We start from the raw sequence: 25,375 nt of genomic DNA on the forward strand, positions 1-25,375 counted from the left end.
GGACTTTGAAGAGAGAACGCAGGAAATAAATATAGTAATGTTCAAGTAAATAACCAACACAATATCTACTCTGTTGCTTGTGATGTTTTTAGAAAGTATTTTTTAACAACCTCCTGATGAATTTGCTCTTACTGGTGTGAAGTCAGGCTGGTGGCTGGCTCTCACCTGCTAACTTTTTTTCTCTTTCATCAGTGTGTTCTGGGATAAATCTATCCATTATCAAGACCTGCTAGCTACCGGGTTTCTCCTTTCTGGCCTTCATTTTTACTGACGAGAGGTTGGGGTTTCTATTCCTGGCTTGCTGAAAGAGCCTTTTCCTTAGTATAACCCAGAGGGCAGAGCATCTTCCTGAAATAAGGCTTTCATCTGGCCACTTCTCTTGTCAAAGCTTCAGGGATCCCATTTTTGACAGCCCAGCAGGGACACAGGTCATGGAACTCTCATTGTTTCGGCAGGCGAATGCATTAGCTTTCTTCGCCGTCGCTAACATGCTACTTGGACTCCTTTGCCCGCCCTTTCTGCCAACTCACCGCCAACCCCCCTTTCTACTCTGTATTGAATTCACTTCCTTCAGGATGTTTTCCTTGCGTAGTAGCTACTTAGCAGATAAATAAGTCTTGTTTTTGAGCTTTTAATCACATTAAGTGCTTAAAAAAAATAAATCGAGTCTAGGGATAAACAGCTTACAGAGATTTTCATTCTCTAAGAACCATCGAGGGTGACTTTGTCAAGAGAGAACTCAAATTTGCAAGTGGCTGTGTTTTCCTAAGTATCTACCCTAGAACCACAGCAAATGACTCTTTATGGTGACCTCTAGCGGACACGGGGCAGTCCTACAAAATTACGAAAAGTAGAGAGGAAAGTAAAACCCTTCCTCAAGGTACTCCGTGGTCATAGGACCGAATCCCACCCTTCCACCCTTATATATTTTTTTCTTCCAGTGTTTGTTTTGCATCCTAACATCATCTTCATTACATATAACTCACGTGTTTCTTGCCTTTGACGGGCTGGGCTGCCGGTGTCGGATGTGTGAACTGCTGTTTGAAATAATTAATGTCTGCCAAGTCGAACCCCACTCCCCTTGGCTTTGCAGAGTGTGGTTGGCTTCACCAAGCTTTAAGAACGTATTTGCTTTTGGAGGGTCGGTGCTGCAGTCGCACCGGGGTGCAAGGGGGGAGGACTGGACATTGAGACAGCATGAAAAGGAGAATGCAAGACCGATGCAATGAGACATTCTGGGTTTTGCCAGTAAAAGATTCTCTCCAGAATGCCACCCCACTCCACGAGAGGCATCGTGAGAGCGAAGTAGGCGCCCTTTCAGGACCTGAGGCTGGAAAAGAGAAGGGAGCCGGGTCGGGTCCGCCGGTCCCTGGAGTCGCGCGCTGAGCGGGTGGGGGTTGAGGGGCTGGGTGCGCGGCCGCCTTCGGAGCGCACCGCACGTGGGGCGCCCCACGCGCGGAAAGGAAGCGCAAAGTCGGCAAGCAAAGCCGCGACTAGGTTGTTTGCTTTGAGAAATCCTTTAGGGCGGCCTTAGAAGCCGATCCGGGTACCGAACAGTCTCTGGCTATGGCTCATCCAGACGCCGTCTGCTCCTTACTTCCAATCCCGCACCTTGGTCCTCAGCTCTGCACCCCTCCTTCCCGCCCCTCCTTTCGAGGACGGTTTAAAGGAACCTGGGAGAGGTGTGCAGGTCATCCCGATGACCCCGGGGCTCCCCGCAGCCAGCATCACGCCCCACGCAGCCCTCCCGGCCACTGCGGGCGGGGGCGCACGGCGTCACGAGGCGGGGAGCCCGAGGTCCGGGGCGGGGCGCCGGGGAATCCCAGCCCGAGCCAGCCGGGAGGTGCGGGCGGGCGGGCGCGGGCAGGCAGGAGGTGCGCGCGGAGGGAGCAGAGGAGCGCGCGGAGCCGGCGGGCGAGGAGGAGGACGGCGAGGGAGGACGGTGAGGGAGGCCCCGCCCCCGGCTCCCGGAGCCCGCTCCTCGCAGCCGCTGAGCCCGCTCACTTTGCCTCTCGCCTCTGGACGGCTGCCGGGCTGCGTGCATCGGGGACCGGGGAGCCCTGCCCACGGCGCCTTGGCTACCGCGCGCCCTCCGGGAGGCCGGCACCGCCTGGAGCCGCGGACACCTACCGGGACTCTCGAAGAGCGAACCCGGGAACGCGGGGCGGCGGCAGTGACACCGCGGGGGGACCCAGGCGGCGCGGGGCGCGAGCCCCTGGGGAGCGCGGGCCCCGACGGCGCGGCCACCCCGTGCGCTCGTTGGGCAGGCCCCCGGGGCGGCCAGCCATGACCTTCGGGCGCGGCCGGGCGGCCTCGGTGGTGCTGAACGTGGGCGGCGCCCGGTACTCGCTGTCCCGGGAGCTGCTCAAGGACTTCCCGCTGCGCCGTGTGAGCCGGCTGCACGGCTGCCGCTCGGAGCGCGACGTGCTCGAGGTGTGCGACGACTACGACCGGGAGCGCAACGAGTACTTCTTCGACCGGCACTCGGAGGCCTTCGGCTTCATCCTGCTGTACGTGCGCGGCCACGGGAAGCTGCGCTTCGCGCCGCGGATGTGCGAGCTCTCCTTTTACAACGAGATGATCTACTGGGGTCTGGAGGGCACGCACCTGGAGTACTGCTGCCAGCGCCGCCTAGACGACCGCATGTCCGACACCCACACCTTCCACGCGGCAGACGAGCTGGGCCGCGAGCAGGCTCGCCCGGCCGGTTCCGAGGCGGCTCCCTCCCGGCGCTGGCTGGAGCGCATGCGGCGCACCTTCGAGGAGCCCACGTCGTCGCTGGCCGCGCAGATTCTGGCCAGCGTGTCCGTGGTGTTCGTGATCGTGTCCATGGTGGTGCTGTGTGCCAGCACGCTGCCCGACTGGCGCGCAGCGGCCGCCGACAACCGCAGCCTGGATGACCGGAGCAGGTACTCCGCCGGCCCTGGGAGGGAGCCCTCCGGGTAGGACGCACTGCTACTCTGCCCGTCCAGTCCGTCCCGTCCCGTCCATTCGTCCGTCCGTGCCGTCCGTCCGTCCAGTCTCCGTCCTGTTTGCCTGGTGGCCCTGCCAGGCTTGTTCCTGCCTGCCCCAGGAGACCCCTGGCGCTCCAACCCAGGGATGTGTGGGTCCCCAACCCCGCCCCTCTTTCCCAGGCACAGCCAGGGTGTGCTTGGACCTCACCTTTTAGGGTAAAACCCCCAGACTTTGTAGTTTAATTCTAAGCAAATAGCAATCTTCTAACTAGATTCCCTAAACTTTTATTGCTAATATGCAATAATTTACGCGATAATTCATTTTGAGCTAAGAGCACTTTGAAATATGTGCCAATACGGGTGGTGTTTGAAAAGATGATGTCTCGTTCCGAAGAAATGTGGTCTGCTGTACTGCCCACATATTCTGCACACCCTGCCCTTCGCATAATGTGTGCTGGGATGGAATTGCCGAATTCTGAAGGAGGCTAATTGAGCGTTAGACTCTGAATAATGGATGTCCGTGCCCTTTTTCCTCTCTTCTTTCCGACCAAGTTACAGGCCTAGCAAATTCCTGTCCACTGTGTGGTATTAAAAGATTTACGGTTTCATTCAAAGGGTCTTCAGTGTGGGGAAGAAAACAAAAATAGCCATTACCTTGGGAGAGAAGAAAAATCGAAACTTCCCCAAACCCAGAAGCAGGATTCGGTAGTTAGTATCTCCCCACCCTCTCTTTCTAGGATGAAAGGACAATACTTGAATCTTTCCTGGGTTCGTACTTACCTCTTAATGGCGATAACACGTTTCTGTTTTTAGGATAAGTGAGTTTATTTTGCATATTTGGTGGGAGGAATAAGCAGACTAAAGTTGGACTTTCAGAGGAGACGGCCATTTTGGGCATAAAACCCAAACTGCAATCTCTTTTACCCTTTGTTGAGAGTTCTTTGACGGTTTCCCCCTCTCCAGTCACTCTCTGTTTTAATTTTTTTTTTCTCCATTCACTCTGAAGTCCAGGTCGCACCCCGGAGTCTTCCTGATGGGCCTGGGTGTGCTAGAGACCCTAGTGTTTGTTGGTCTAGCAGTGGATAGCTTCTGGAGAATACTCTTCCTCTAAAGAGCGGAGCTTTCTGTATGCATCTTAGGAGTTGCTACAAGGGGCTAGTAGCAGAGACCATTACCAGTATGCCACCTGGGTGTGAAGTCCAAGACCCATGCTCGGGAAAGAAGTAAATCAGGAAACTCATAATGTTTTGTGTGTTTGCTTGTGTTTTCACATCACAGAGAGGAATTATTTCCTTGGTGCCCCAATAAGACAATGAAATTAACTTCTTTGAATAAATAAAGTGACCTTGATTTTTTTGTGTTGGGGGAGGTCATAAAAAATGAGCCCTGAGTTGACAGGCTTTGAAATGATTCATCAACAGAGACAGAATTCGAAGGTTAGTGATGGACCGAGCTCATTAGCAAAGCAAACAGGAGGGTTGTATGATAAATATAGATTTTGAGGGAGTTGACTACATCGAGAGAAGTAAGCAAGAATAGGGAACTCAGTGAGTGATTACTTTTTTTATTTTTTGAAGGAAGGAGGGAGTTTGGGGAGAAAGATCATTCATGTAAAGCATTAGACTGAATACTGATTTTAGATAAAAAGAGAAACCAGGAATGGAAGCGACAGAGATGGGGGGGAGGGGGCTGCAAAGGAAGGGAGAAAGATAGAGTAAGGCTTATTTGTGTATACGGATCTTAAGTACGTATATAATTATTCAAGTCAAACTGTTTCCTAGATACACAGATATTTCAGGCAAATGCATGTTTTTATTGCCATAATGGCCCAGTTTTAAGGTTTTCCCTATGTGTGTAGGTATAAGAAAGCCAGTGTCTGTAATCCCAGATCACACGGATGAGGATGTCACACATGGCACAGGAAGCCTCCGCTGGCATTTTATAGTCTCTCAGTCCCTGCCAGCTTGTGGCAACTACCATGAGGCTACATCCTTCTGCTCCTTTGACCAGGAATCCACCAAGTAAAGCCAAAGTCCCCTCCTTTCCCTTGGAGACCTGCCATTAACGGTAACCTGCTAGGCAAGTGTCCGCTACTTATTTATGGCGCAGCCTCACAGCGCACCAATCTTGTTTCATCTCATCACAATCTGTCATCCTTGAGTGTCCCACTTGCTCACTCGCTGCAGCCGTGACTTCCAAATACTATAACTTTCTTGTGAAGAAAAGTTGATGCAGAACTCAGAGGCACAATGGGTTTCCAAGAGTTGAGTTATTCTGAGAAAGCCTTCAAGGTCACGGAGGGTGGAAACAAGCCATACTCGAAAGGTTGTGCACTGTCCGACACAGGCAGGGGGGTGTCACTTACATAAACTGGTTTATGCAACCTGCACCATCCTGTGTCTTGCTTAAGAACAAAATAGAGTTTTCCAGCAAAAGGAACAGCGTGGGCATAGGCATGAAACTTGTATGTTATGTTTAGGGAGTGAGAATCCAGTGATAGAGCGTGAGGTGCTTGTGAGTATGTTTGAATAATGTGAAGAACTCTACTCTGCAGCCATGGCTACCTCTCGGCTGGTTTGTGTCATCTGTGCCGAGGCCTTACCCGTAGAAAGTAGAGAATGTGTTAAGTATGTGCCGTGGTCGGAGAGGGAGGAGATTGGACCCAGGAAAGATGACTAGGCGTGGAGGCACACAGCTGTCATTCTTCCACTCGCGTTCAGTGCAGGAGGGTCAGGAGCTGGAGCTTGTGATCCATCATAGGGAGACCCCAGCTACATCACAGTAAGACCCTGTCCCCCGAAAGGAGCAGGGGCTGGGGATGTTAGTTCAGTACCAAATCGCTTGTACAAAAGCCCCTGGGTTCGATCCCCAACCCTGCAAAAACAAAAAAGAGTTCGGAGGTCTTTGCTAGGAGTTCAAGAGCTTGTATTGCTCCGGGCTTGTGAGAATAGAGACTAAATAACAACTCTGGTCTAAACGAGGAAGAAGTGAGATTCTTCAGAGCAGTGTAAAGATGGAAGCCCCAGGCCAGGCTGATTCCAGGAGCTGGGAACACTCAGCACTTCTTTTCTGTCGAGTCTGTCCTGATCGTTTGTCCCCAAGACGCCTCGGTGCCCCTCACAGTGCAGTTGCCAACCCCATGAAATGATCATTCAGGCTCAACTTAGGTTCTCTTCAAAGCCTTTATGAGGTGTGTGGGTATGTGTGTGTGTGTACTACCATACCTGACTTGGGAGGGGGTGGAATGTGCACACACACAGTGTGTGTGTGTGTGTACTACCATACCTGACTTGGGAGGGGGTGGAATGTGCACACACACAGGTGTGTGTGTGTGTACTACCATACCTGACTTGGGAAGGGGTAGAATGTGCACACACACAGAGGTGTGTGTGTGTGTGTGTGTGTGTACTACCATACCTGGCTTGGGGGGTGGAAGGTGCACACACAGATGTGTGTGGCTGTGCATGTGTGTGTACAGGTGTGGGTTTGTAGTACCCCATACTTAGCTTGGGAGTTGGATTGTGCACACACACAGGTGTGTTTAAGCGTGTATGTGTGTGTATACAGGTGTGTGTGTACTATCATACCTGGCTGGGGGGAGTGAAATGTGCACACACAGATTTGTGTGTGTGTGTACAGGTGTGTGTGTGCACGCACATGTGCAGGTATGTGTGCAGAAGTGTGTGTACAAGTGTGTATGTACAGGTGTGTATACAGGTGTGTGTGCATGTAGAAACCAAAAATTGATGTAAGATGCCTTCTTAAGTCACTATCCACCTTTTTTTGTTTTTTGAGACAGAGTGCTGTGGGATAATGGTCTGTACCCTATCACTTGTATTTTAACTAAACATTGATTGACTAGTAGCCAGGCAGGAAGTAGAGGCAGGCAACCAGGCAGGAAGTAGAGGCAGGGCAACAAGAATTCTGGGAAGAGAGAAGTTGTAGTCTACAGTCATCAAGCAGACAGAGAGGAAGTCAGACACAGAGCAAGCAAGATGTGACTGCCACACCGAAAAAGGTACCCAGCCACGTGGCTAACACAGACAAGAATTATGGGCTAATGTAAGTTATAAAAGTTAATAAGGGGGGCTGGAGAGATGGCTCAGCGGTTAAGAGCATTGCCTGCTCTTCCAGAGGTCCTGAGTTCAATTCCCAGCAACCACATGGTGGCTCACAACCATCTGTAATGAGGTCTGGTGCCCTCTTCTGGCCTGCAGACATACACACAGACAGAACATTGCATACATAATAAATAAATAAATAAATATTTAAAAAAAAAAAAGGGGGGCTGGAGAGATGGCTCAGAGGTTAAGAGCACTAACTGCTCTTCCAGAGGTCCTGAGTTCAATTCCCAGCAACCACATGGTGGATCACAACCATCTATAATGAGATCTGGTGCCTCTTCTGGTGTATATATGTTAACAGAACATTGTATTCATAATAAATAAATAAATCTTTAAAAAAAAAGTTAATAAGAAGCCTGAGTTAATATGCTAATCAGTTTATAATTAATGTAGAACTCTGTGTTATTTCTTTGGGACTTAACGACTTGGGAACCGGGCAGGACAGAGACCCCTGTCAACAGATGGTGACCAACATGTGGACAACTGCATCCACAGAGAACCTGAGAGAGCTTGGGAACTAACTACACACAGAATAACAGCGTTAAGCATGGCTTATTTATTTTTTTTTTTTTTTTTGAGACAGGGTTTCTCTGTAGCTTTTTGGTTCCTGTCCTGGAACTAGCTCTTGTAGACCAGGCTGGCCTCAAACTCACAGAGATCCACCTGCCTCTGCCTCCCGAGTGCTGGGATTAAAGGCATGCGCCACCACCGCCCAGCTAAGCATGGCTTCTTGGTAGCAATTTCTTGGGCTTGCTCTCTTTGCTAGAGGCAAATACTCTCATTTAAAAGAGGCTTCCTGACTCAGCTTTAGCTGCAAAACCTTGCAGCTCTTTAAAGAGGTCCTGCTACAAAACACTTAAATGGTGTTGATGAAAGGCTGACTGCGCGCTTTTGGTGTGGCAGGGACCTTGAAATGCCGTAGAGTTGTGGCAATAAACACGGCTCTGGCCAGTACCTCTGCCATGAGGGTAGAATATCAGAAAGCTAAGGAATGGGCTGGATGCAGCTGTCAAAGCCACAGCTTTAATCCTATCCTTATCGCTTAGCAAATTAAAGACTCATGTGGTCAGAAAAAGAGAGATACAGTAAAGATAGTTTCAGACAAAAAAGCCTCTAAACAATTTACAGTGTGTTAAAAAAAATATATGTAGACTTGGAAAAGAAAAAAAAAGGATAAAGTCCTTAAAAGAAAAAAGAAAAAAAAAAGAGTAGTTGGGTATAGTGGCACATACCTTTAATCCCAACACTTGGGAGGCAAAGGCAGGCAGATCTCTATGAGTTCAAAGACAACCTGGTCTACAGAGTAAATTCCAGGACAGCCAAAGATACACAGAGAAAGCCTGTCTGAAAAAGCCAAAAATTAAAAATAAAAATAAAAGAAATAGAGCTAAAATAAAGCCACGTAAATATGAAAAATACAGAGAGTCTGGATACTGTATGTTATTGTGTTGTCTTTAAATTGTTTGATGACTGAGGAAGGAGCAAACGCTGCTAAAAGACATTTAATTATAAATGCTGCTGGATTAAACCAATATATATATATATATGTATATTGAAAATGCTTTGACTTTAAAATTTAAGTCAAAAGGTTGCTATGTTACTTTGGAGAAGAGGTTTTGCTTTTGTTTCCACAGGAAATGAGGGACTGTGGATTCATTATGCGTTAAGAAAAATCAGGTTTGACCAAGGAAGACCTTAAAACTCACCTCCATAGTGACATAGTTCCTTCGGCCACACCTCCTAATAGTGCCCCTCCCCTTGAGTACTATTTCCTTTCAAACTGCCACACAGGTTAAAGAGCTGTTGGGGTAAAGTTGTGGATTCATTCTTTATGAATTGAAATACTTTGTTCTCTAAGACCCTTGGTAAAAGACAACCACCTTTGCAGGAAAATGGATGGAGCTAGAAAACACTATTTTGAGTGAGGTAACCCAGACACAGAAAGACAATTATCACATATAGTCACTCATAAGTGGTTTTTAAACATAAAGCAAAAAAAAAAAAAAAAAAAAAACCAGCCTACAAACCACAATCCCAGAGAATTTAGACAACAATGAGGACACTAAGAGAGACTTACATAGATCTAATCTACGTGGGAAGTAGAAAAAAATAAGATCTCCTGAGTAAATTAGGAGCATGGGGACCTTGGGGGGTGGTTGAAGGGGGAGGGGAGTGGTAGGGAGGGGAGCAGAGAAAAATGTGGAGCTCAATAAAAATCAATAAAAAAAGAGGAAAAAAGAAGAAAACCACCATGGCCTAATGTTCTCACAGAGCACTGCCTAGTGTTCTAGGAGATTTTTGCTGTTAATTGAAGAAAAAATAGATGATAGTTAAAACAAATTATCATGAGGCTGGCTGTGGGCCAGCCTGGGCAAAACGTTTTCTGTGTGTGTGTGAGGGGATTCTGAGCATCCATCACTCCGTAAGTTTCTGTGACTGGCAGGCAATGGGTGCACAGGCTCAATGAGGTGGGGTTTCTAGTCTCACCGAACTTTCTAGCCAGATAGTAGGGTGGGGAGACAGAAAACAGCAAACAAATGCACGAGAATTTCAGACTGCAAAAGGTGACCTTGGATCCTGGGTAGACAGAGCCCACTGTGGGAAATTGGAGCGAAGCGGGTTCTGGGCAGGAACAACAGTGAATGCAAAGGTTTTGAGAAGGCAGAGGACCTGGATTATAGAAGGACTGCCCATCTACTGGACTGGAATTTATTCCCTGGACAAATGTGTGGGAGAAGTTGACAGAGCAGAGGAGCCCCCCTGTGTGGAAGGAGCTTGCGTTTTCTTCCAAGCATGACACAAACTTTGGAAATTTTTTTAAATAATTTATTTTTATTTTATATATATTGGTGTTCTGTCTGCGTGTATGTCTGTGTGAGAATTACAGATAGGTGTGGGCTGCCATGTAGGTACTGGGAATTGAATCTGGGTCCTCTGAAAGAACAGCAGTGAGTGCTCTTAACCACTGAGCCATCTCTTTTTTTTTGTTTTATGGATTTTATTTTATGCATGTTTTGCCTTCATGTATGTCTGTGCACCATATGCATGCCTGGTGCCTGTGGAAGTCAGAAAAGGACATGGGATCCCTAGTATTGAACCTATGGATGTTTATGAGCTACCAGGTGGATTCTGGGAATCAAAACCAGGTCCTCTGTAAGAACAAGTGCTCTTAACAACTAAGCCATCTTTCCAGTCCCCCTGGAGGTTTTCAAAAGGAACATATATGTTCTGATGTTTTTGACTTTTTATATATATCTGTGATTTAGCCCAGGGGCCTCATGCATGTTGCCAAGTACCTGCTAAGCCATGTCCCCAGCTCTTTAGGGATCAACAACAGATAGGTGCTCTAAGACCTGTCAGGCAGGAAGGTGAGCCTCTGCCTAGGAACACTGTTGTAGAGAAGGTGAGAAGGGATTGGACTTGGGTCAGTGATGTATTTTTTACGACATCTCCTAGAGCAGGTGTATAAGCTTTCCATCACGAGAAAATACTCAACAGGAGCAACTTGCAAGGAAGGATGGTTTATCTTGACTTATGGCTCCTAGGGTTCAATCCATGGTCTTTTGGTCCTGTTGCTTTGGGGCGATGACAGTGCAGCCCATCTTGGCTGGAGCACAAGGCATGGGACACTGCACACTTCGTGTCCAGGAAGCAAAGTATGAAGGAGCCAGGGTCCCAACAGCCCATTCAAGGATCCTACCCCAGGGGCCTAATTCCTTTCTCATAGGCTCCACCTCCTAACTCTTGTCAAGAGTCATTGGCCAGTCCATCTTACCTGGCCTTGGGGACCTTCATAATGTAAGAGTTCCCTGGACTAGGAAAGAATCAGATGTGACTGGGTGAAGATGTCCTCAGACCTGCAGGCATCGTGGTGCCTCTGGTCTGACCACTTCAGTCCACACATACTGAGCACCGAATACAGTTCTTTTCTATGGGGTCTGCTTCCTCTTTGGGGATATCATGAAGAGGATCCCAGAAGGTGGATCAGAAAATCAGAATCAGAGAGCGTTTCCCCTGCTGTATGACTGAAACCTTCTCGGGAGAGGGCTATGACATCATCTTAGCAAAGCTCTGTGGTGTGAGCACTCACAGGCCCCCAGATGAACAAATGGAGTATAACTAATTCATCTGTGGTAGCATGCTCTTCCCACTTTATCGGCGTGATTAGATAGAATAGATTCTCCAGGCAGTTTTGTCTTCTAGCTAAAGTTGAGATTCCTGTTCTCTTAGGCACTGTATCATATAGAGAAGTTACCCTGTAAGATTACTAAGCTTCTGCCTGTTGTGGTGGCGTGTGCACAAATTCCAGCACTCAGAGAGCTGAGTAGAAAGCCTGCCGACCTGAGAGCACCCTGACTGTGTTGTGATCCCCGGGCTGGAGAGACTGGAGAGACCACTCGGATGGTTAAGAGCACTTGATGCTCTTGAAAAGAACCTGGCTCTGCTCCCAGCATCCACCTGATGGTTCACAGACATCTGCAGCTCCAGTTCCAGGGGATCTCACACCCTCTTTTGGCCTCCAAGGGTACTGCATGCGTGTGGAACACAGGTATATATATATATATATATATATATATATATATATATATATATACACACACACACACACACACACACAAAAACACTCATACATGTAAACTAAAAGTAAATAAATCCTTTTTAAGAAATGTTAAAAAATTACTAAACGTCAGTGGCTGTTTTTATAAAAAATGTACCCTTTGATAGCTGCTTCTGTCAGGCAGGTTCAGTATAATAGCTGTGCCTGCTCCCTTTATCTGTGGGCTCGTGTCCTCTCCGTCAGTCGCAGTAGGATGACTCCGAGTGTTTAATCAGTTTGGCATTGCAAAGCCTTATGATAATTTTGATCTATTCTTTAGCCGTTCTTTGTTGCAGTTGCTTCATGTGGGGATTTTGATCTTTTATTTGTATTGCTCCGCCGTGGTGCTAAGAATTTGAGGAGCTTGTAAAGTGTTTAACTTTCTCGTGTTGCTTTAAGCCCCTGTTAAGAAAATTTCAGGAGTCAAAACGAAGCAGCGAGGTGATGGAAATTTAAAAATCAATTGTGTTGTTCCCCTGCCTTTGTGTTCAATATTACATAAACCCAGTGGGCTTTGGACTATGTTAAAAATAAGAGCAATATTTGAAATTGCAGATGGAAGGTCTACAGGCTTTCACGCGGCAGATAAGGCGGTTATTTTTTCAATTGGTAATTAATAGATCTCTGATAAGATTGGATATAACCCAACCCAGGACCTCAGTTAAACCCTCTTCTTTCACCCTGAACTTTCAAGTGTGGGGAGGGTTCTTATGTCTGCTGCCAGTTTGACTGTTCTGTGGAAAGTTTATTTTGTCAATGCCTTTTTTTTCTAATAAAGGGTTTTTTTCTCATTTTGGTGAGCAAATCATTTTAAATGCTCTTTTTATTTATCATTTTTAATGAAAATGTCATCCACATGTGTGTGGGGGATGTAGAATGTCCATCAATAGCATCTCCCATTTTCCTCAGGCTCCGTGAAGTTCCTGGGTACTCTTCCTGACCTCTCTCTCATGTAGGCCAGGCTGGCTTTAAACCTGCTATGTAGCTGAACTCTTGATCCTCTGTTCCACTTCCTGTATCTGAATATTCTTTCAGGAATTTTCCATGCACTATACACATAGATATGCACACATACATGTAAACATATGCATAGATAAGAGTGTATATTATACATATGTTAAAATATTCATAACTGGGGTTACTCTATAATCTTATTCAGTAGTTTTATCTTAAAAATGAACTCTATGTGTGTGTGTGTGTGTGTGTGTATGTATGGGTATGCGCATACATCTGCAGAAGCCAGAAACACAGATTCCCTGGAACTGGAGTTAGAGGTGGTTGGGAGCTGACCGATGTGGGTGCAGGGAAGAAACATGGGGCTTTTGCAAGGGCAGTACACACCCTCAGTTGCCGAGCCATCTCTTTGGCTCCCAAGAGTTTTCTTTTTTTCCCCCACTTAACAATGCATCTTGGAACTCTGTTCATATCAGTTCATTTTTGCCTCTTCTTTCCTTTCTTTCTTAATGGAATTTGGCAGTATAGCTCAGGTTGGCCGTGAAATCCTGATCATTTACCTCCCTAGTACTGGGGTTCTAGGTCTACGACACCATGGCCTACTACTCTTGTTTTTTTCTAATGTCTGGGTAGCATTCCAGTGTATGAGTGTGCTACGATTCACTCAGTGGGTACTTGCCTGAGGCTGTTTCAACAAGATGGTTTCAGTCATACAGTTTGGGAAACGGCCTCTGATTCTCCACTCACCATCCACGGCCTGGACTTCTCTCTGCTAGACACTTCTCATAGACCCTTAACATGGGGGCAGACCTACCTCATAGGCGAGAGTTGTATTCACTGTCCAACGAGTGGACAAGCCAGAGGGACCCCTGATGCATGTGGGCCTGGGGGCAAATTCACCAAGTAATGGGAAGTAGTAGCTCCAATAATGTACGTGTGTGTGTGTGTGTGTGTGTGTGTGTTTGTGTGTCTGTACACCAAGCCCTTAAGTAGATTTTAAACTTTCTTGGCTTTAGCTTTCCAATTCCTTTGTTTGATTTGTTTTATTTTGTTCTTCGAGACAGGGTTTCTTTGTGTAGTCCTGGCAGTACTAGAAATAGCTCCGTAGACCAGACTGGCCTTGAACTCAGTGTTTTTCCAATTCTTAGGCCATGTCTTATTGTTTGTCCTTCCCCCTCCTCTCTCTCTCTCTCTCTCTCTCTCTCTCTCTCTCTCTCTCTCTCTCTCTCTCTCTCTCTCTCTCTCTCTCTCTCACATACACACACACACACAGAGGAATGGATGACTGAATGATTATTGTTTTCTACTGTGTGAACTGAACCCATGCACAGACAAGTGGCAGTCCATACTATTTTAATCATATGGTTTGGTTGTGAGTTTATAGAAGCATAAAATATGCTCAAATTTTCTGTGCATCGCACCACACCCAGCTCACTGGTTGGATTTTTAAATAGAAAAAGAAAAGCTAGGTCTCTTGGTGTATAAACTTGTAAGGCTCAGGCAGAAGCATTGTCTCAAATAAAAGCCTGCAGACACTTTGAAAAACAAACCAAAAACAAAACCCCGACATATTTTGTGACTTAACATTTTATCTTAGTTAAGGTTTCTCTTGCTATAGAAACATTATGGCCACAGCAACTCTTATAAAGAAAACATTTAATTGGGGTGACTTGCTTACAGTTTAGAAGTTTAGTCCATTATCATCGTGGCGGGGAGCGTGGTGGCGTGCAGACAGACGCCGTGTTGGAGTAGTAGCTGAGAGCCCTACATCTTGCAACAGGAAGTTGACTGAGGTACTAGGCAGCATTCTGAGCACAGGAAACCTTCAAGCCTGCTCCCAACAGTGACACACTGCCTCCAACAAGACCATACCTACTCCAACAAAGCCACGCCTCCTAATGCCACTCCCTATGAGATTATGGGGGCCAGTTACATTCAAACTACCACACATTGTATGGCATTCAGATTTCAGTATCTGTGTCTAAGGTTTCATTGAAAAGCAGCTATGGTGATTGATTGTGCACTGCCTGGCAGAATCGAGCAGTTGTAATAATGTGACCTGAAGGTCACATGCTGGGACATGACCATAAGCCCAGTACTTGGGAGACAGAGGCAAAAGGATCAGGAGATCAAGTTCAAGGTCAACCTTGGCTATGTGCGACTCTGCTTCAAAAAGTAAGCAAGTACCTCAAAGCCTGGCTACCTACAGAGGAAGTTCACTACCCCTGGCCTTCTGAAATGATGACCTCACTCAGATCTGAGTTCACACATTTAGTAATTCAGCATTCTTCAGCCCGGGGGCTCACACATGCTAGGTAAGAGTTCTACCTTTGAGTTGTATGCCTAAATCTTTTATTATTTTTTTTCTTATTTTGACAGAATCTTACTGGGTTACCTCAGGTGGTCCTGAGCGCTGTAGCCCACTGAGGCAGGACCTGTGATCATCCAGCCAGCCTCAGATAGGAGAGCAGACTTTTACCAGCAGGCCTGGCCCAAGCTTGTACTTTTTCCTCTGTCCAGCCAAGAGTCCGCAGGCACAATGTTTCTCTGGGCCCGAGTTTTCCACTTCGTAGAATCAGCATAGCAATTGTTCCACCTTTTTGGGTGTCTGAAGATTAATGACTAACGGTTGTTTCTAGTGATTCTGGTGTCAGCTGCTGCCCTTGGATTCTACTGAGGCATCCTGACCCCCAAATTGTTCTGCTTTCTCTTTACTGAAATTTATTATCCAGTTCTCGTTGGGGTGGACTGAGGACTTTTGTCTACACTCTGTGCTTGGTAAAGGGAAATCTCGTTCTCAGCTGGAAACCACTCTGTTCAGTCAAGGTTTGCCTAATTCACATGTGTGTATGTATGTATGTATATGTGTTTTTTTTTTTTTTTTTTTTTGGAAACAAGGTCTCACTATGTAGCTCTGGCTGTCCTGGAACTCACTATTTAAGCCAGGCTGATATTGCACTCACAGAGATCGGCCTGCCTCTAGCCTCCCAAGTGCTGGGATTAAAGGTGTACGTCACTATGCTCAGCTTCATGCTAGTTTTTTGTTCTGTTTTTATTTTTGAGATAAGGTCTTGCTAAGTTGTCTAGGCTGACCTGGAAGTTTCTATGTAGCCCAAGAAGGCCATAGCTTCTCTTTCCCCCTCTTCCTCCCTCCCTCCCTCCCTCCCTCCCTCCCTCCCTCCCTCCCTCCCTCCCTCCCTCCCTCCCTCCCCCTCTCCCTTTCTCTCCCTCCCTCTGTCTGTCCATCCGTCCCTCCCTCCCTTCTATTTTGATTCAACTATTGAGAATTTGAGAATTTCATACACACCCACCAAGCACTTTGATCACATTTGTCCCCCTCCCTCCCTCATTTCTAACATTCCTCTGTCAAGATATTTATGCCCGGATTCTGTCTCCGAAACCTCGGAGGTTCACTGTGTAGGAGTAGACTGTGAGATGGCTGGGTACAGTGGGTACAGTCAGAAATTGATTGCTGCACCCTGAGTTCACATGTACCCTACGCTGGTGAATGTGTGGTGAGTGTGGAGGGGATGGGCGACCAAACCCTGGATTCATGGACTAGGTTCTGGTAAATCAGGGCAGGCACTTTAGCAACATGTTGGAAGTTTATGATTTTAGGACCCTTAAGATATCTTAGTGCCGTGCGTCCCCCCTCCCTTTAGTTCAGTTCCTCTTGTTGTGGGGACCCCAGCCATAAGATTATTTTCGTCGCTACCTCATAGCTGTAATTACTGTAATCAGGAATACTACTGATACCCTGATACTCCACATTTTTTCAGGGTTGAATGTGGAGCAGAGTATTTTCTCTGAAATGAATGAGGTAAGTGTTTGAGGAGACCAGTGGGCAGTATTTGTTGTTATTGATAAAATTCAATCTTGAATGTGAAAGTTAGTAATGTAGACTTCCTGGCCATGGTGACGTGAGCTTGTGGTCCCAGCACCCCGGAGGCTGAGGTAGGAGGACTGAGGGTGTGAGGTTAGCCTAGGCTACACGGTGAGTTCCAGGCCAGCCTCAGCATCACTCGGCCCATTGGTATATTCTATGTGCAGTCCCAGACGACACACAGCTGTGCTGCAGAGGAACTCATGCCGAGTGTCAAAGAGACCAGCACACTCTGGAGCAACACCACAGACGATTCGGAAGTCGGTGCTGTCACAGATGCTGACTAGCTTCTGAGAAGCCATCACCTTTTGGTATAGTGCTAAAGAAAACTGTCTGCAATTACATGAAGGGACTGGTAAAATTACTTTTCCTAAAAACAATTTTATTAAAGACTTTTTTTTTTTTTTTAAAAAAAAACAGGGACCTGGAAAGATGGCTTGTTGGTTAAGAGCCCACAGTGCTCTTTTAAAGGACCAGAGTTCAGTTCCTAGCACCCATATCATTTGACTCACAACCACCTGTAACTCCAGTTCTGGGTGGGGGGAAGGGAGGATGCTCCTAACTTCCATGGGCACCTGCACACACAGACACACAAGCATACATACAGTTAAAAATAAAAATTTAAAAATTATATTTTACGTACGTGCATGTGTGTGTGTTTGGAAGTTAGAGACCAATGTCTCTCTGCATATTACTACTACTGCTATTATTGTACTGGCTGGTTTTGTGTGTCAACTTGACACAAGCTAGAGTCATCAGAGAGGAAGGAGCCTCAGTTGAGAAATGCCTCCATGAGATCCAGCTGTAAGGCATTTTCTCAATTAGTGATTAATAGAGGAGGGCCAAGCCCATTGTGGGTGATGCCATCCCTGGGCTGGTGGTCCTGGGTTCTATAAGAAAGCAGGCTGTACAGAATTGGAAAAGATCTTCACCAAACCCACATTAGACAGAGGTCTGGTCTCCAAAATATACAAAGAACTCAAAAAATTGGTCATCAAAAGAATAAACAATCCAATAAAAAAAAATGGAGTACAGACCTAAACAGAGAATTCTCAACAGAGGAATCTAAAATGGCTAAAAGACACTTAAGGAAATGCTCAACATCCTTAGTCATCAGAGAAATGCAAATCAAAACAACTCTGAGATTCCATCTTACACCTGTAAGGATGGCCAAGATCAAAAACGCTGATGACAACTTATGCTGGAGAGGTTGTGGGGAAAAGGGAACACTTCTGCATTGCTTGTGGGAGTGCAAACTGGTACAGCCTCTTTGGATATTAGTGTGGCGATTTTTCAGAAAATTAGGAAACAACCTTCCTCAAGACCCAGCAATACCACTCTTGGGTATATATCCAAAGGATGCTCAATCATACCACAAGGATATGTGCTCAGCTATGTTCATAGCAACATTGTTTGTCATAGCCTCCTCTGGCCTCCATACATGTACAGAGACGAAAATAGATATATGCATTGACCACATGTGTATAACACACACATGCACAGTTGTATCAAAATGAAGATGTTGAAGGGGTGCATAGTTTTTCTAAGTTCTTTCAAGGGAGCCCAGTTTTGAAAGCGCCATGCTTTAACTAGGCAAGGACTGTGGCACAGTTTGGGGACCGTGTTGCTATAGGTCAGGAAGTTGCCATAATGTCACGAGGTCAGGAGTTGAGGGTGGACAGTGAGGACCTTGGGTCAGACAGTGTTCAGCAAGAACATTGAGTAACTGTAGCTTTACAGGTAGGGACACTTTGTCAAGGAAGAAGGGAACCCTAGATAGTATTGCCAAGCCCAGGGGACACCTTTCGTCGAAATCCCATCATTTGTTCACCTGCTTACAGCATGTGGCGACAGGTGATCACAATGGACATGGTTGTGACGTCGTGTGAGACACACTGGAGTCACACAGGGGCAGTTTTGTTCCCGTCCTGTCACATGGAGATCACCTTTGCTCATGCACCTTGTGTGTGTCACATGGAGAACACCTTTGCTCATGTACCTTGTGTGTGTCACATGGTGAACACCTTTGCTCGTGCACCTTGTGTGTGGCACAGAGCTAGTGAAAGAAATGAGGTAGGCCTCACCTCACGTGCCCAACAATGCCAGGAATGGTCTTAGGTTTTTTGTCTTGTGTTTCAGAACACGCTGAGGTAATGAGTGTCTTCAGTTCAGGGGAGATGCTGGACAATCCGTGCGGCTGGTGACGTGATGGGGAGCGTTGGAAATCCCAGCTCCTGGTCCTGAGTGTGCTTAGCTGGAGACCCAGTTCTCCCTGCACAGCACACTCCGTCTTTGGGTGTATAAATGATGCATGGGGAATTTTGACTCATATTACAAAAGCCAAATTAAAGACCAAATTGAACCTAATTGATAGTTATTGTTATATATGTCACTTAAGAACTAAGTTCAATGAAAAAGGTTTTTTACAATCCCTAGAAAGATACAAATTAAATTTCACCAGTTAACAGTATACAATGGGTTTTTAAAACAACTTGTTCCAATTTCTCAATTAACCTGTATAATTTATTTAAATGTTGGTAGTAAGTTATTACAGTACATCTTCTGAAGGATTTTTCTTAAATATGACAGACTTGAAAGTAAAACAAAATTCAGGCATTTTTTTTTAAATGAAGAATTTCTTATGCCAGTCAAAACGTGTTTTTCTTGAATAGCAATTACCTAAGCTTAAGCAGAATAAGTCAGGCGTGTGAAATAAAAGAAACATGCTTTACCAAGGGGATGTCCGTGCTGGTCTGTGGTCTCAGCACTCTGAAGGTAGAGACCAGAGACTCGGGAGTTCAAGGTCAGCCTTGACTATGTGTCTGAGGCTAGCTTGTACCGCTTGGTGCCTATCCCGGAATGGAGTTGGGGAGGCGGAGGAAATTAGGCATAAGGGAGTCTCTAGGGAGCGAAGATACACAGATACATAGACCTGGTGTGGCCACGCAGGCATGTTTTCCTGGCATCTCAGAGGCTGAGACAGGAGAATTGCCTCAAGTTCAGAGCTAGCCTGATCTACATATTGAGTTCCAGAACAGCCTGAAATGTGTAGAAGAGTCCCTGGCTCAAACACAAGTATGGACTATAGAATACCGAATGCCACCACACACCCTTTAAGTTCACCAGGCGCCTCTTTCCTACTGAAATCCACAATACCTAGTGGAACTTTTTGTGGGATACCCACCCCCAAATAATGACATGGAAGCTTATTATTAATTATGAAATTTTGGCCTTTCGCTTTGGCTTGTTCCCAACTAGCTCTTATAACTTAAATTAACCTGTTTCTATTAATCTGTGTTTCACCACTTGGCTTTTTGCCTCTCATTTATTCTGTACATCCGACTTCCTCTGTGTCTCACTAGTGATCTTGCCTCTCTCTCTCCCTGGAAGTCCCACCTATTCTCTCCTGCCTGGCTATGGGCCTGTCAGCTCTTTATTAAACCAGCCACAAGAACACATCTTCACACAGTGTAAGCAAATATCCCGAAACAGCAATGGCTGTCTTCTGACTTCTGTACATTAGAAATCCATTTAAGGACTGGGGAGGTGTATCAGTGGGCAAAGGTACTTGTGCCGAGTTCGTCCCTGGAACCCACATGGTGGAAGGAGAGAACTGATGCCCACAGGGGGCTTCAGACCTCCACAGAGGTTTCGGGACATGTTCATGTTCCTTCATACATTCAGATAAATAAATAAATTATATGTATATGTGCTTATAAGCTGAGTATGATGGTACATGTCTGTAATTCCAGCACTTGGTAGGCTGAGGCAGGAGGATTGCTATAAATTCAAATGTAGTCTGGGTTACATAGGATGATCAAGTCAAGCCTGTGCTACATGGTGAGATGAAAATAATTATATGTATGCTCATATGTGTATGTTCGTGCCTATTAGCTTTTCATTACTATGATAAATCAGACAGTCAACCTACAGAGAGAAAATATTCATAGTTTGGGAGGTTTGGGAGCCAGGCCTGATTGGCCCTGTCATTCCTTCTGTGTCTGTGGAAGCTTATGATGGAGCAAAATTGCTCACCTCAAAGCTAGGAAACACAAAGGAAGAGAAAGAGCCTGGTCCTGCTTTTCACTTCCAGGTCCACGCACTCAATGACCTAAAGACCTCCCACTAGCTCCACCTTGTAAAATTCCCACCACCTCCCAGTAATAGTACCAAGTGGCAAGCCATGCCTTTAACGTGGGTGTTCCGGCGGGGGGGGGGGGACTCCCTGCACTCAGACTACACTGGAGTTTCTATGACTGTTAGGAATGATGTCACAGCCCAGCCTGCTGTTGGCCCTTTCTGTTGTGATGTTCATTTTCATAGCCACGGTCCTTTCACTTCATAGTAGGCAGGGATGCATCTGTACGTCTGTCTGTAGAAACCTTCCCTTACTGTGGTGCTGCAGTAAATGGCTTTGTTCGTGTCTCAGTGCGCAGAGAGGACCTGTTTGTAGATGGAAGATAGCACATTTCTCCTGGCAGCAGCTGGAGTTGGTGCACGGATTTATGCCCTTACCATCAGGGAGTAATGGCCACCGTGCTCAGCGTCCTAGCTGGCTTCCATGATCAGACTCACATTGCTGATTTGGTACACATGCACAAGCTTTTAAAATCAAGTTTTTGGGGATATAATTTATGGAATATACAGTATTTTCAAGCATTCAGTTTGTTGACATCAGACACATGTATTCATCTGCTTGGAGATTCCCCCAGAGGCAGAGGGGCTCCACTGAGGAGCACCCAGATAGGACTCAGGGCCCATACAGATCCCTCTGTCATCTGAGGGCCTGCCTCCCACCTTTACACTGGCGACCCCAGCACTCAGAGGTAAAGGCAGGAGGATCAGTGGTTTAAGGTTATTCACTATTTAGTGAGTTGATCTCCAGCCTGGGGCATGTGAAATCCTGTCTCAAAAATCAAAAAGAAACATTTTTTTTTCTGCTGTGCCCGCCAGTAAATGCATCAGGCTCTGCCAGCACACACCTTCTCTCGTTCTTTGCCTCCTGTGGGCAGCCTCCTGCCTCCACCCTAAGTGCTGGGATTAGACCACCATGCGTGGCACCTGGTCAGCCTTGATTATTTACTGTATATTTATTGTTTTATGACTTCCTCAGGTTTTCTCTCTGTGTCCTGTCTTCCTGACAGTGTTTTCGGTTTCTAAGTTGTGCACAGTGTCCTTGACCAAAGACACACTTCAGGGACTTAGATTTTGAATGCGTTGATTATTTCCTGCGCTCTGGCACAGCAGAAGTCTGTAGAGGCATTGCTTGGTTTGAGTTTGATCCTTGGCCCCATAAAAACCCAATTCCATATTTGCCATCGAGACCACGGCCTGTCTGCTGCTGACAGGGGTGCTCCCACAGTGTGGGGAGAGCCTGGTGAGCATCACGGAGCAGCTGTGCTCCCACAGTGTGGGGAGAGCCTGGTGAGCATCACGGAGCAGCTGTGCTCCCACAGTGTTGGGAGAACCTGGTGAGCACCACGGAGCAGCTGTGCTTCCACAGTGTGGGGAGAACCTGGTGAGCATCATGGAGCAGCTGTGCTCCCACACCGTGAGGAGAACCGAGTGAGCTGTTAGGCGTTTTGGTTGCGTGAAGTCTTTATCAGTACTGACCTCGGTAGTTTTAGTTCTGTTGGATAGGTGTTAGTATTGCACTGTGCTTTTCGTTTCTCTTCTTTCTTTTTAATTTTTTATTACTTATTTAATTTTGTTTGTTTGGATTTTGAGATAGGATTTCTCTGTATAGCCCTGGCTGTCCTGGCACTCCTTCTGTAGACCAGGCTAACCTTGAATTCAGAGATCCACCTGCTTCTGCCTCCTGAGGGCTGGGATTCAAGGTGTGTGCCATTTGGTTCGCTCCTCCCTCCCTGTCTCCCTCCCTCCTTCCCTCCCCTCCCTTACTCCCTTCCTCCTTCTGCTCCTCCTTCTCCCCCGCTCGCCCCCCCCCGTGTGCGTGTGTGTGTGACAGGTCTATAGCCCAAGTTAGCCTGGAATGCTCTGTGTAATCCAGGCTGTTCTCAAGTTGATGATGATCTCCTGCCTCAGCCTCCGGAGTGCTGACATTTCAGATGATAACCACCACACTGAAGTCATTTTAATTGTCTTGATAATAAGAGTGCTGATCATTTCAATGTGCATATTGGCATTTTACATATCTTACTATGAGTGCTTGTCCAAATATGCACCTTGCTTTTTAAATATACTAATTTTTATTTTATGTGTACTTTGGCTACATGTATGTCTCCACACTAATGTGTGCAGTGCCTGAAGAGGCCAGCAGAGGGTAGCAGTTCTCCTGGAGCTGGAATTACAGGCTGTCATGAGCTGCCATATGGGTGATGGGAATTGAACCCAGGTCCTCAAGAAGAGCAACCAGTGGGCTTAACCACCAAGCCACCTCTCTAGCCCCTGTAGTCTATTTTTTAAAATTTGTGTATTTGCATTTATTACTGAGTTTTACATACATTCTGGATGCTAATGTTTTGTCAGATGTAAATTCTTTCCCTGTCTCCACTGGGGACTTAGCTAGTCATTTTCATGTGTGTGCACGCACACACAAGTATGTGTGAACCTGTTTACACATGTGCAGGTGTGTGTGTGTGTGTGTGTGTGAAGTGTGTGGCGGTAAAAGGCTAACCTTGGGTGTCTTCTGGAGCTGTCCACCTTGCTTTGTTTGTGGGGGAGGAATTGAAACCATTTTGCTCTTTGGCGACAGAATCTGTCCCTGGGACTGGCTTACTGACAAGGCTAGGATGGCTGATCTTGGTCCCCCAGTGCCTGGCTTTGTCATGAAAGCTGAGGATCAAACTCAGGTCTTTGTGCTTGGACAGCAAACAGTTTCCTAATCGGTCTCCTAGCCCTCTGGTTTATTCATTTCTTAGAATGGTTTTTGCTTTAAGATGGAGTCTTGCTGTGTAGCCCTGGATGTCCCTTGCTGTGCAGCTCAAGCTAGCCTCGTACTCAATACTTATGCCTCCCATGCTTATATAGCTTCTAATTGTTTTCTGTCTTTTGAAAGATTTACTTGTTTGTTTCATATGTATGAGTATTTTCCCTGTGTGTATGAATGTAGAGTGTGTACATACCTGGTGTGAAGGGGAACGTGAATAAAGCAATCCCACACTAGCTCCGAATAGGGTAGAATAAGGGGTTCTTTATTTAAGGGGGAACTCAGATCACCGTGGGGAACAGAAACGAAATCTGCATCCAGGTGGGGGGGGCGCAGTGGGCATGCACCTTTTGGTACCCAAAACCACGCCCAACCTGGTCCAGCCTCTCAAGGCCATTGGCTGAAGGAGGTTCCCCATCATCTCCCCCTTTTGTCTAAATAAGGGAGTTTCAAACCCAATACAAAACTATATACAATAAAAACAGATATCAAGTAAAAAAATTAGAATTAAACCAGCATAAACAATATTAAGCAAAAAACAGATGCTAAATGTTTCAATAATTGTTTTATCTTAAGGAGTTTAAGTGTTGTATTAGAAATGGCTTGGCTAAGTCATAAGAGGATAGTAACTATGACTATCTAGTCTTCAATCCCATCGAAGGCCAGAGAAGGGAGATAACATTACTTGAGTAGGCAGGAAGTGCAATCAAGAAGCTTCCAAAATGTGCAGTAGATGACAGAGACAACTGGCTACCTGGACAATCACCCAATATCTCATTTGCAACTTTGGAGCAACCAACTTTGGCTAAGGCCTGGAGTAACTGAAAGACCATTTTCAGAGGCACAAAATTTTTCATAACCATCTTACCCTGTCTTGGCAAAATTTGGCAGCTTTTTTTTTTTGTATCCTGCTTGTCCAGTCCAGACACTGTGCATTTTGTCAGTGGTCAAGGCATGGGCAGTTTCTTGCCCAAAGGCCAGTTTTGTCAAGAAGAAAACAAGTTCCAAGAGGAGTGTCTTCAGTGCTCAACATTCTCTTGGGAATAAATTAGTGCTGCCAGGAGCAATCATGTCTCACATCAACAGAACCCTAAGTTATTTAAATGCCATGTTCTACAGTTTTTTTGAAGTGGTTGAAGATTACCTGTCTATGCAGATTACAGTCTCTATGTATCTAAAAAATCTGATTAGTCTAACTATAAGTGTGACAAACATGTATGACTTTTGACCTATAATTCTTAATACCTATATAACTTAAAGACTAAGACTTTATATTAGAATATTAAACAATCTTTAAACAACTGTTCAGCAAATGAGGACAATGACCTCAAATGTAAACAATGCATAAGTATCTTGATCAGGGGTAGAAATGTATAATGTAGTATGATCAATATATCCTAAAATTGTATCAATATACAAAATAAACAGAGGTAGAAACATGCATGCATACAATCTGACAAAATAACTTTGCATAGGTGTACCAATATTGTAAACAGAAATAGGATCATATTTAATATAACAAATATAATTTGAATTTGTAATAGTATACAAGAATCTATAACAATGTAAATAATCTATAAATGATAACTCACAAGTATTTACTCTGTTACTATTATTATTAGTGGAATAAGCTCACACTAATCTACCTATTATCCCATTAAGGGAGGTGATGTGGGATTCCCCTCTGTATGCTGTAGATTCCATTGGTTAATAAAAAAGCTGCTTGGGCCTATAACAGGGCAAAATAGAGCTAGGCAGATAAACTAAACTAAGTGCTGGGAGAAAGAAAACGGAGTCAGTGAGACTCCATGTAGCCACCAGAGGAAACAGATGTTGAAATCTTGCCGGTAGGCTGTGACCTCGTGGTGATGCACAGATTAATAGAGATGGGTTGATTTAAGATGTAAGAGAAGAAATAAGCATGAGCTAATGGCCAAGCAGTATTGTAAGTAATGCAGTTTCTGAGTGGTTATT

At 45.8% G+C, this 25,375-nt stretch overlaps 1 protein-coding gene across 2 annotated transcripts in view; it reads left to right on the top strand.

Moving 5' to 3' along the window:
* The first annotated feature begins 2,286 nt into the window (after window positions 1-2,286).
* Window positions 2,287-25,375, top strand: part of Kcng3 (potassium voltage-gated channel modifier subfamily G member 3) — a 45,814-nt gene continuing 22,725 nt past the window's right edge. The window contains exon 1 of one of the 2 annotated variants that reach the window (XM_057786188.1): window positions 2,287-2,942. In XM_057786188.1, coding sequence (XP_057642171.1) covers window positions 2,287-2,942 — 656 coding nt within the window. The remainder of the gene's footprint in view (window positions 2,943-25,375) is intronic. The other variant, XM_057786196.1, reaches the window with a different exon arrangement.

This window comes from Chionomys nivalis, chromosome 1, assembly GCF_950005125.1.
Source record: "Chionomys nivalis chromosome 1, mChiNiv1.1, whole genome shotgun sequence".
Taxonomy (NCBI): Eukaryota; Metazoa; Chordata; class Mammalia; order Rodentia; family Cricetidae; genus Chionomys; species Chionomys nivalis.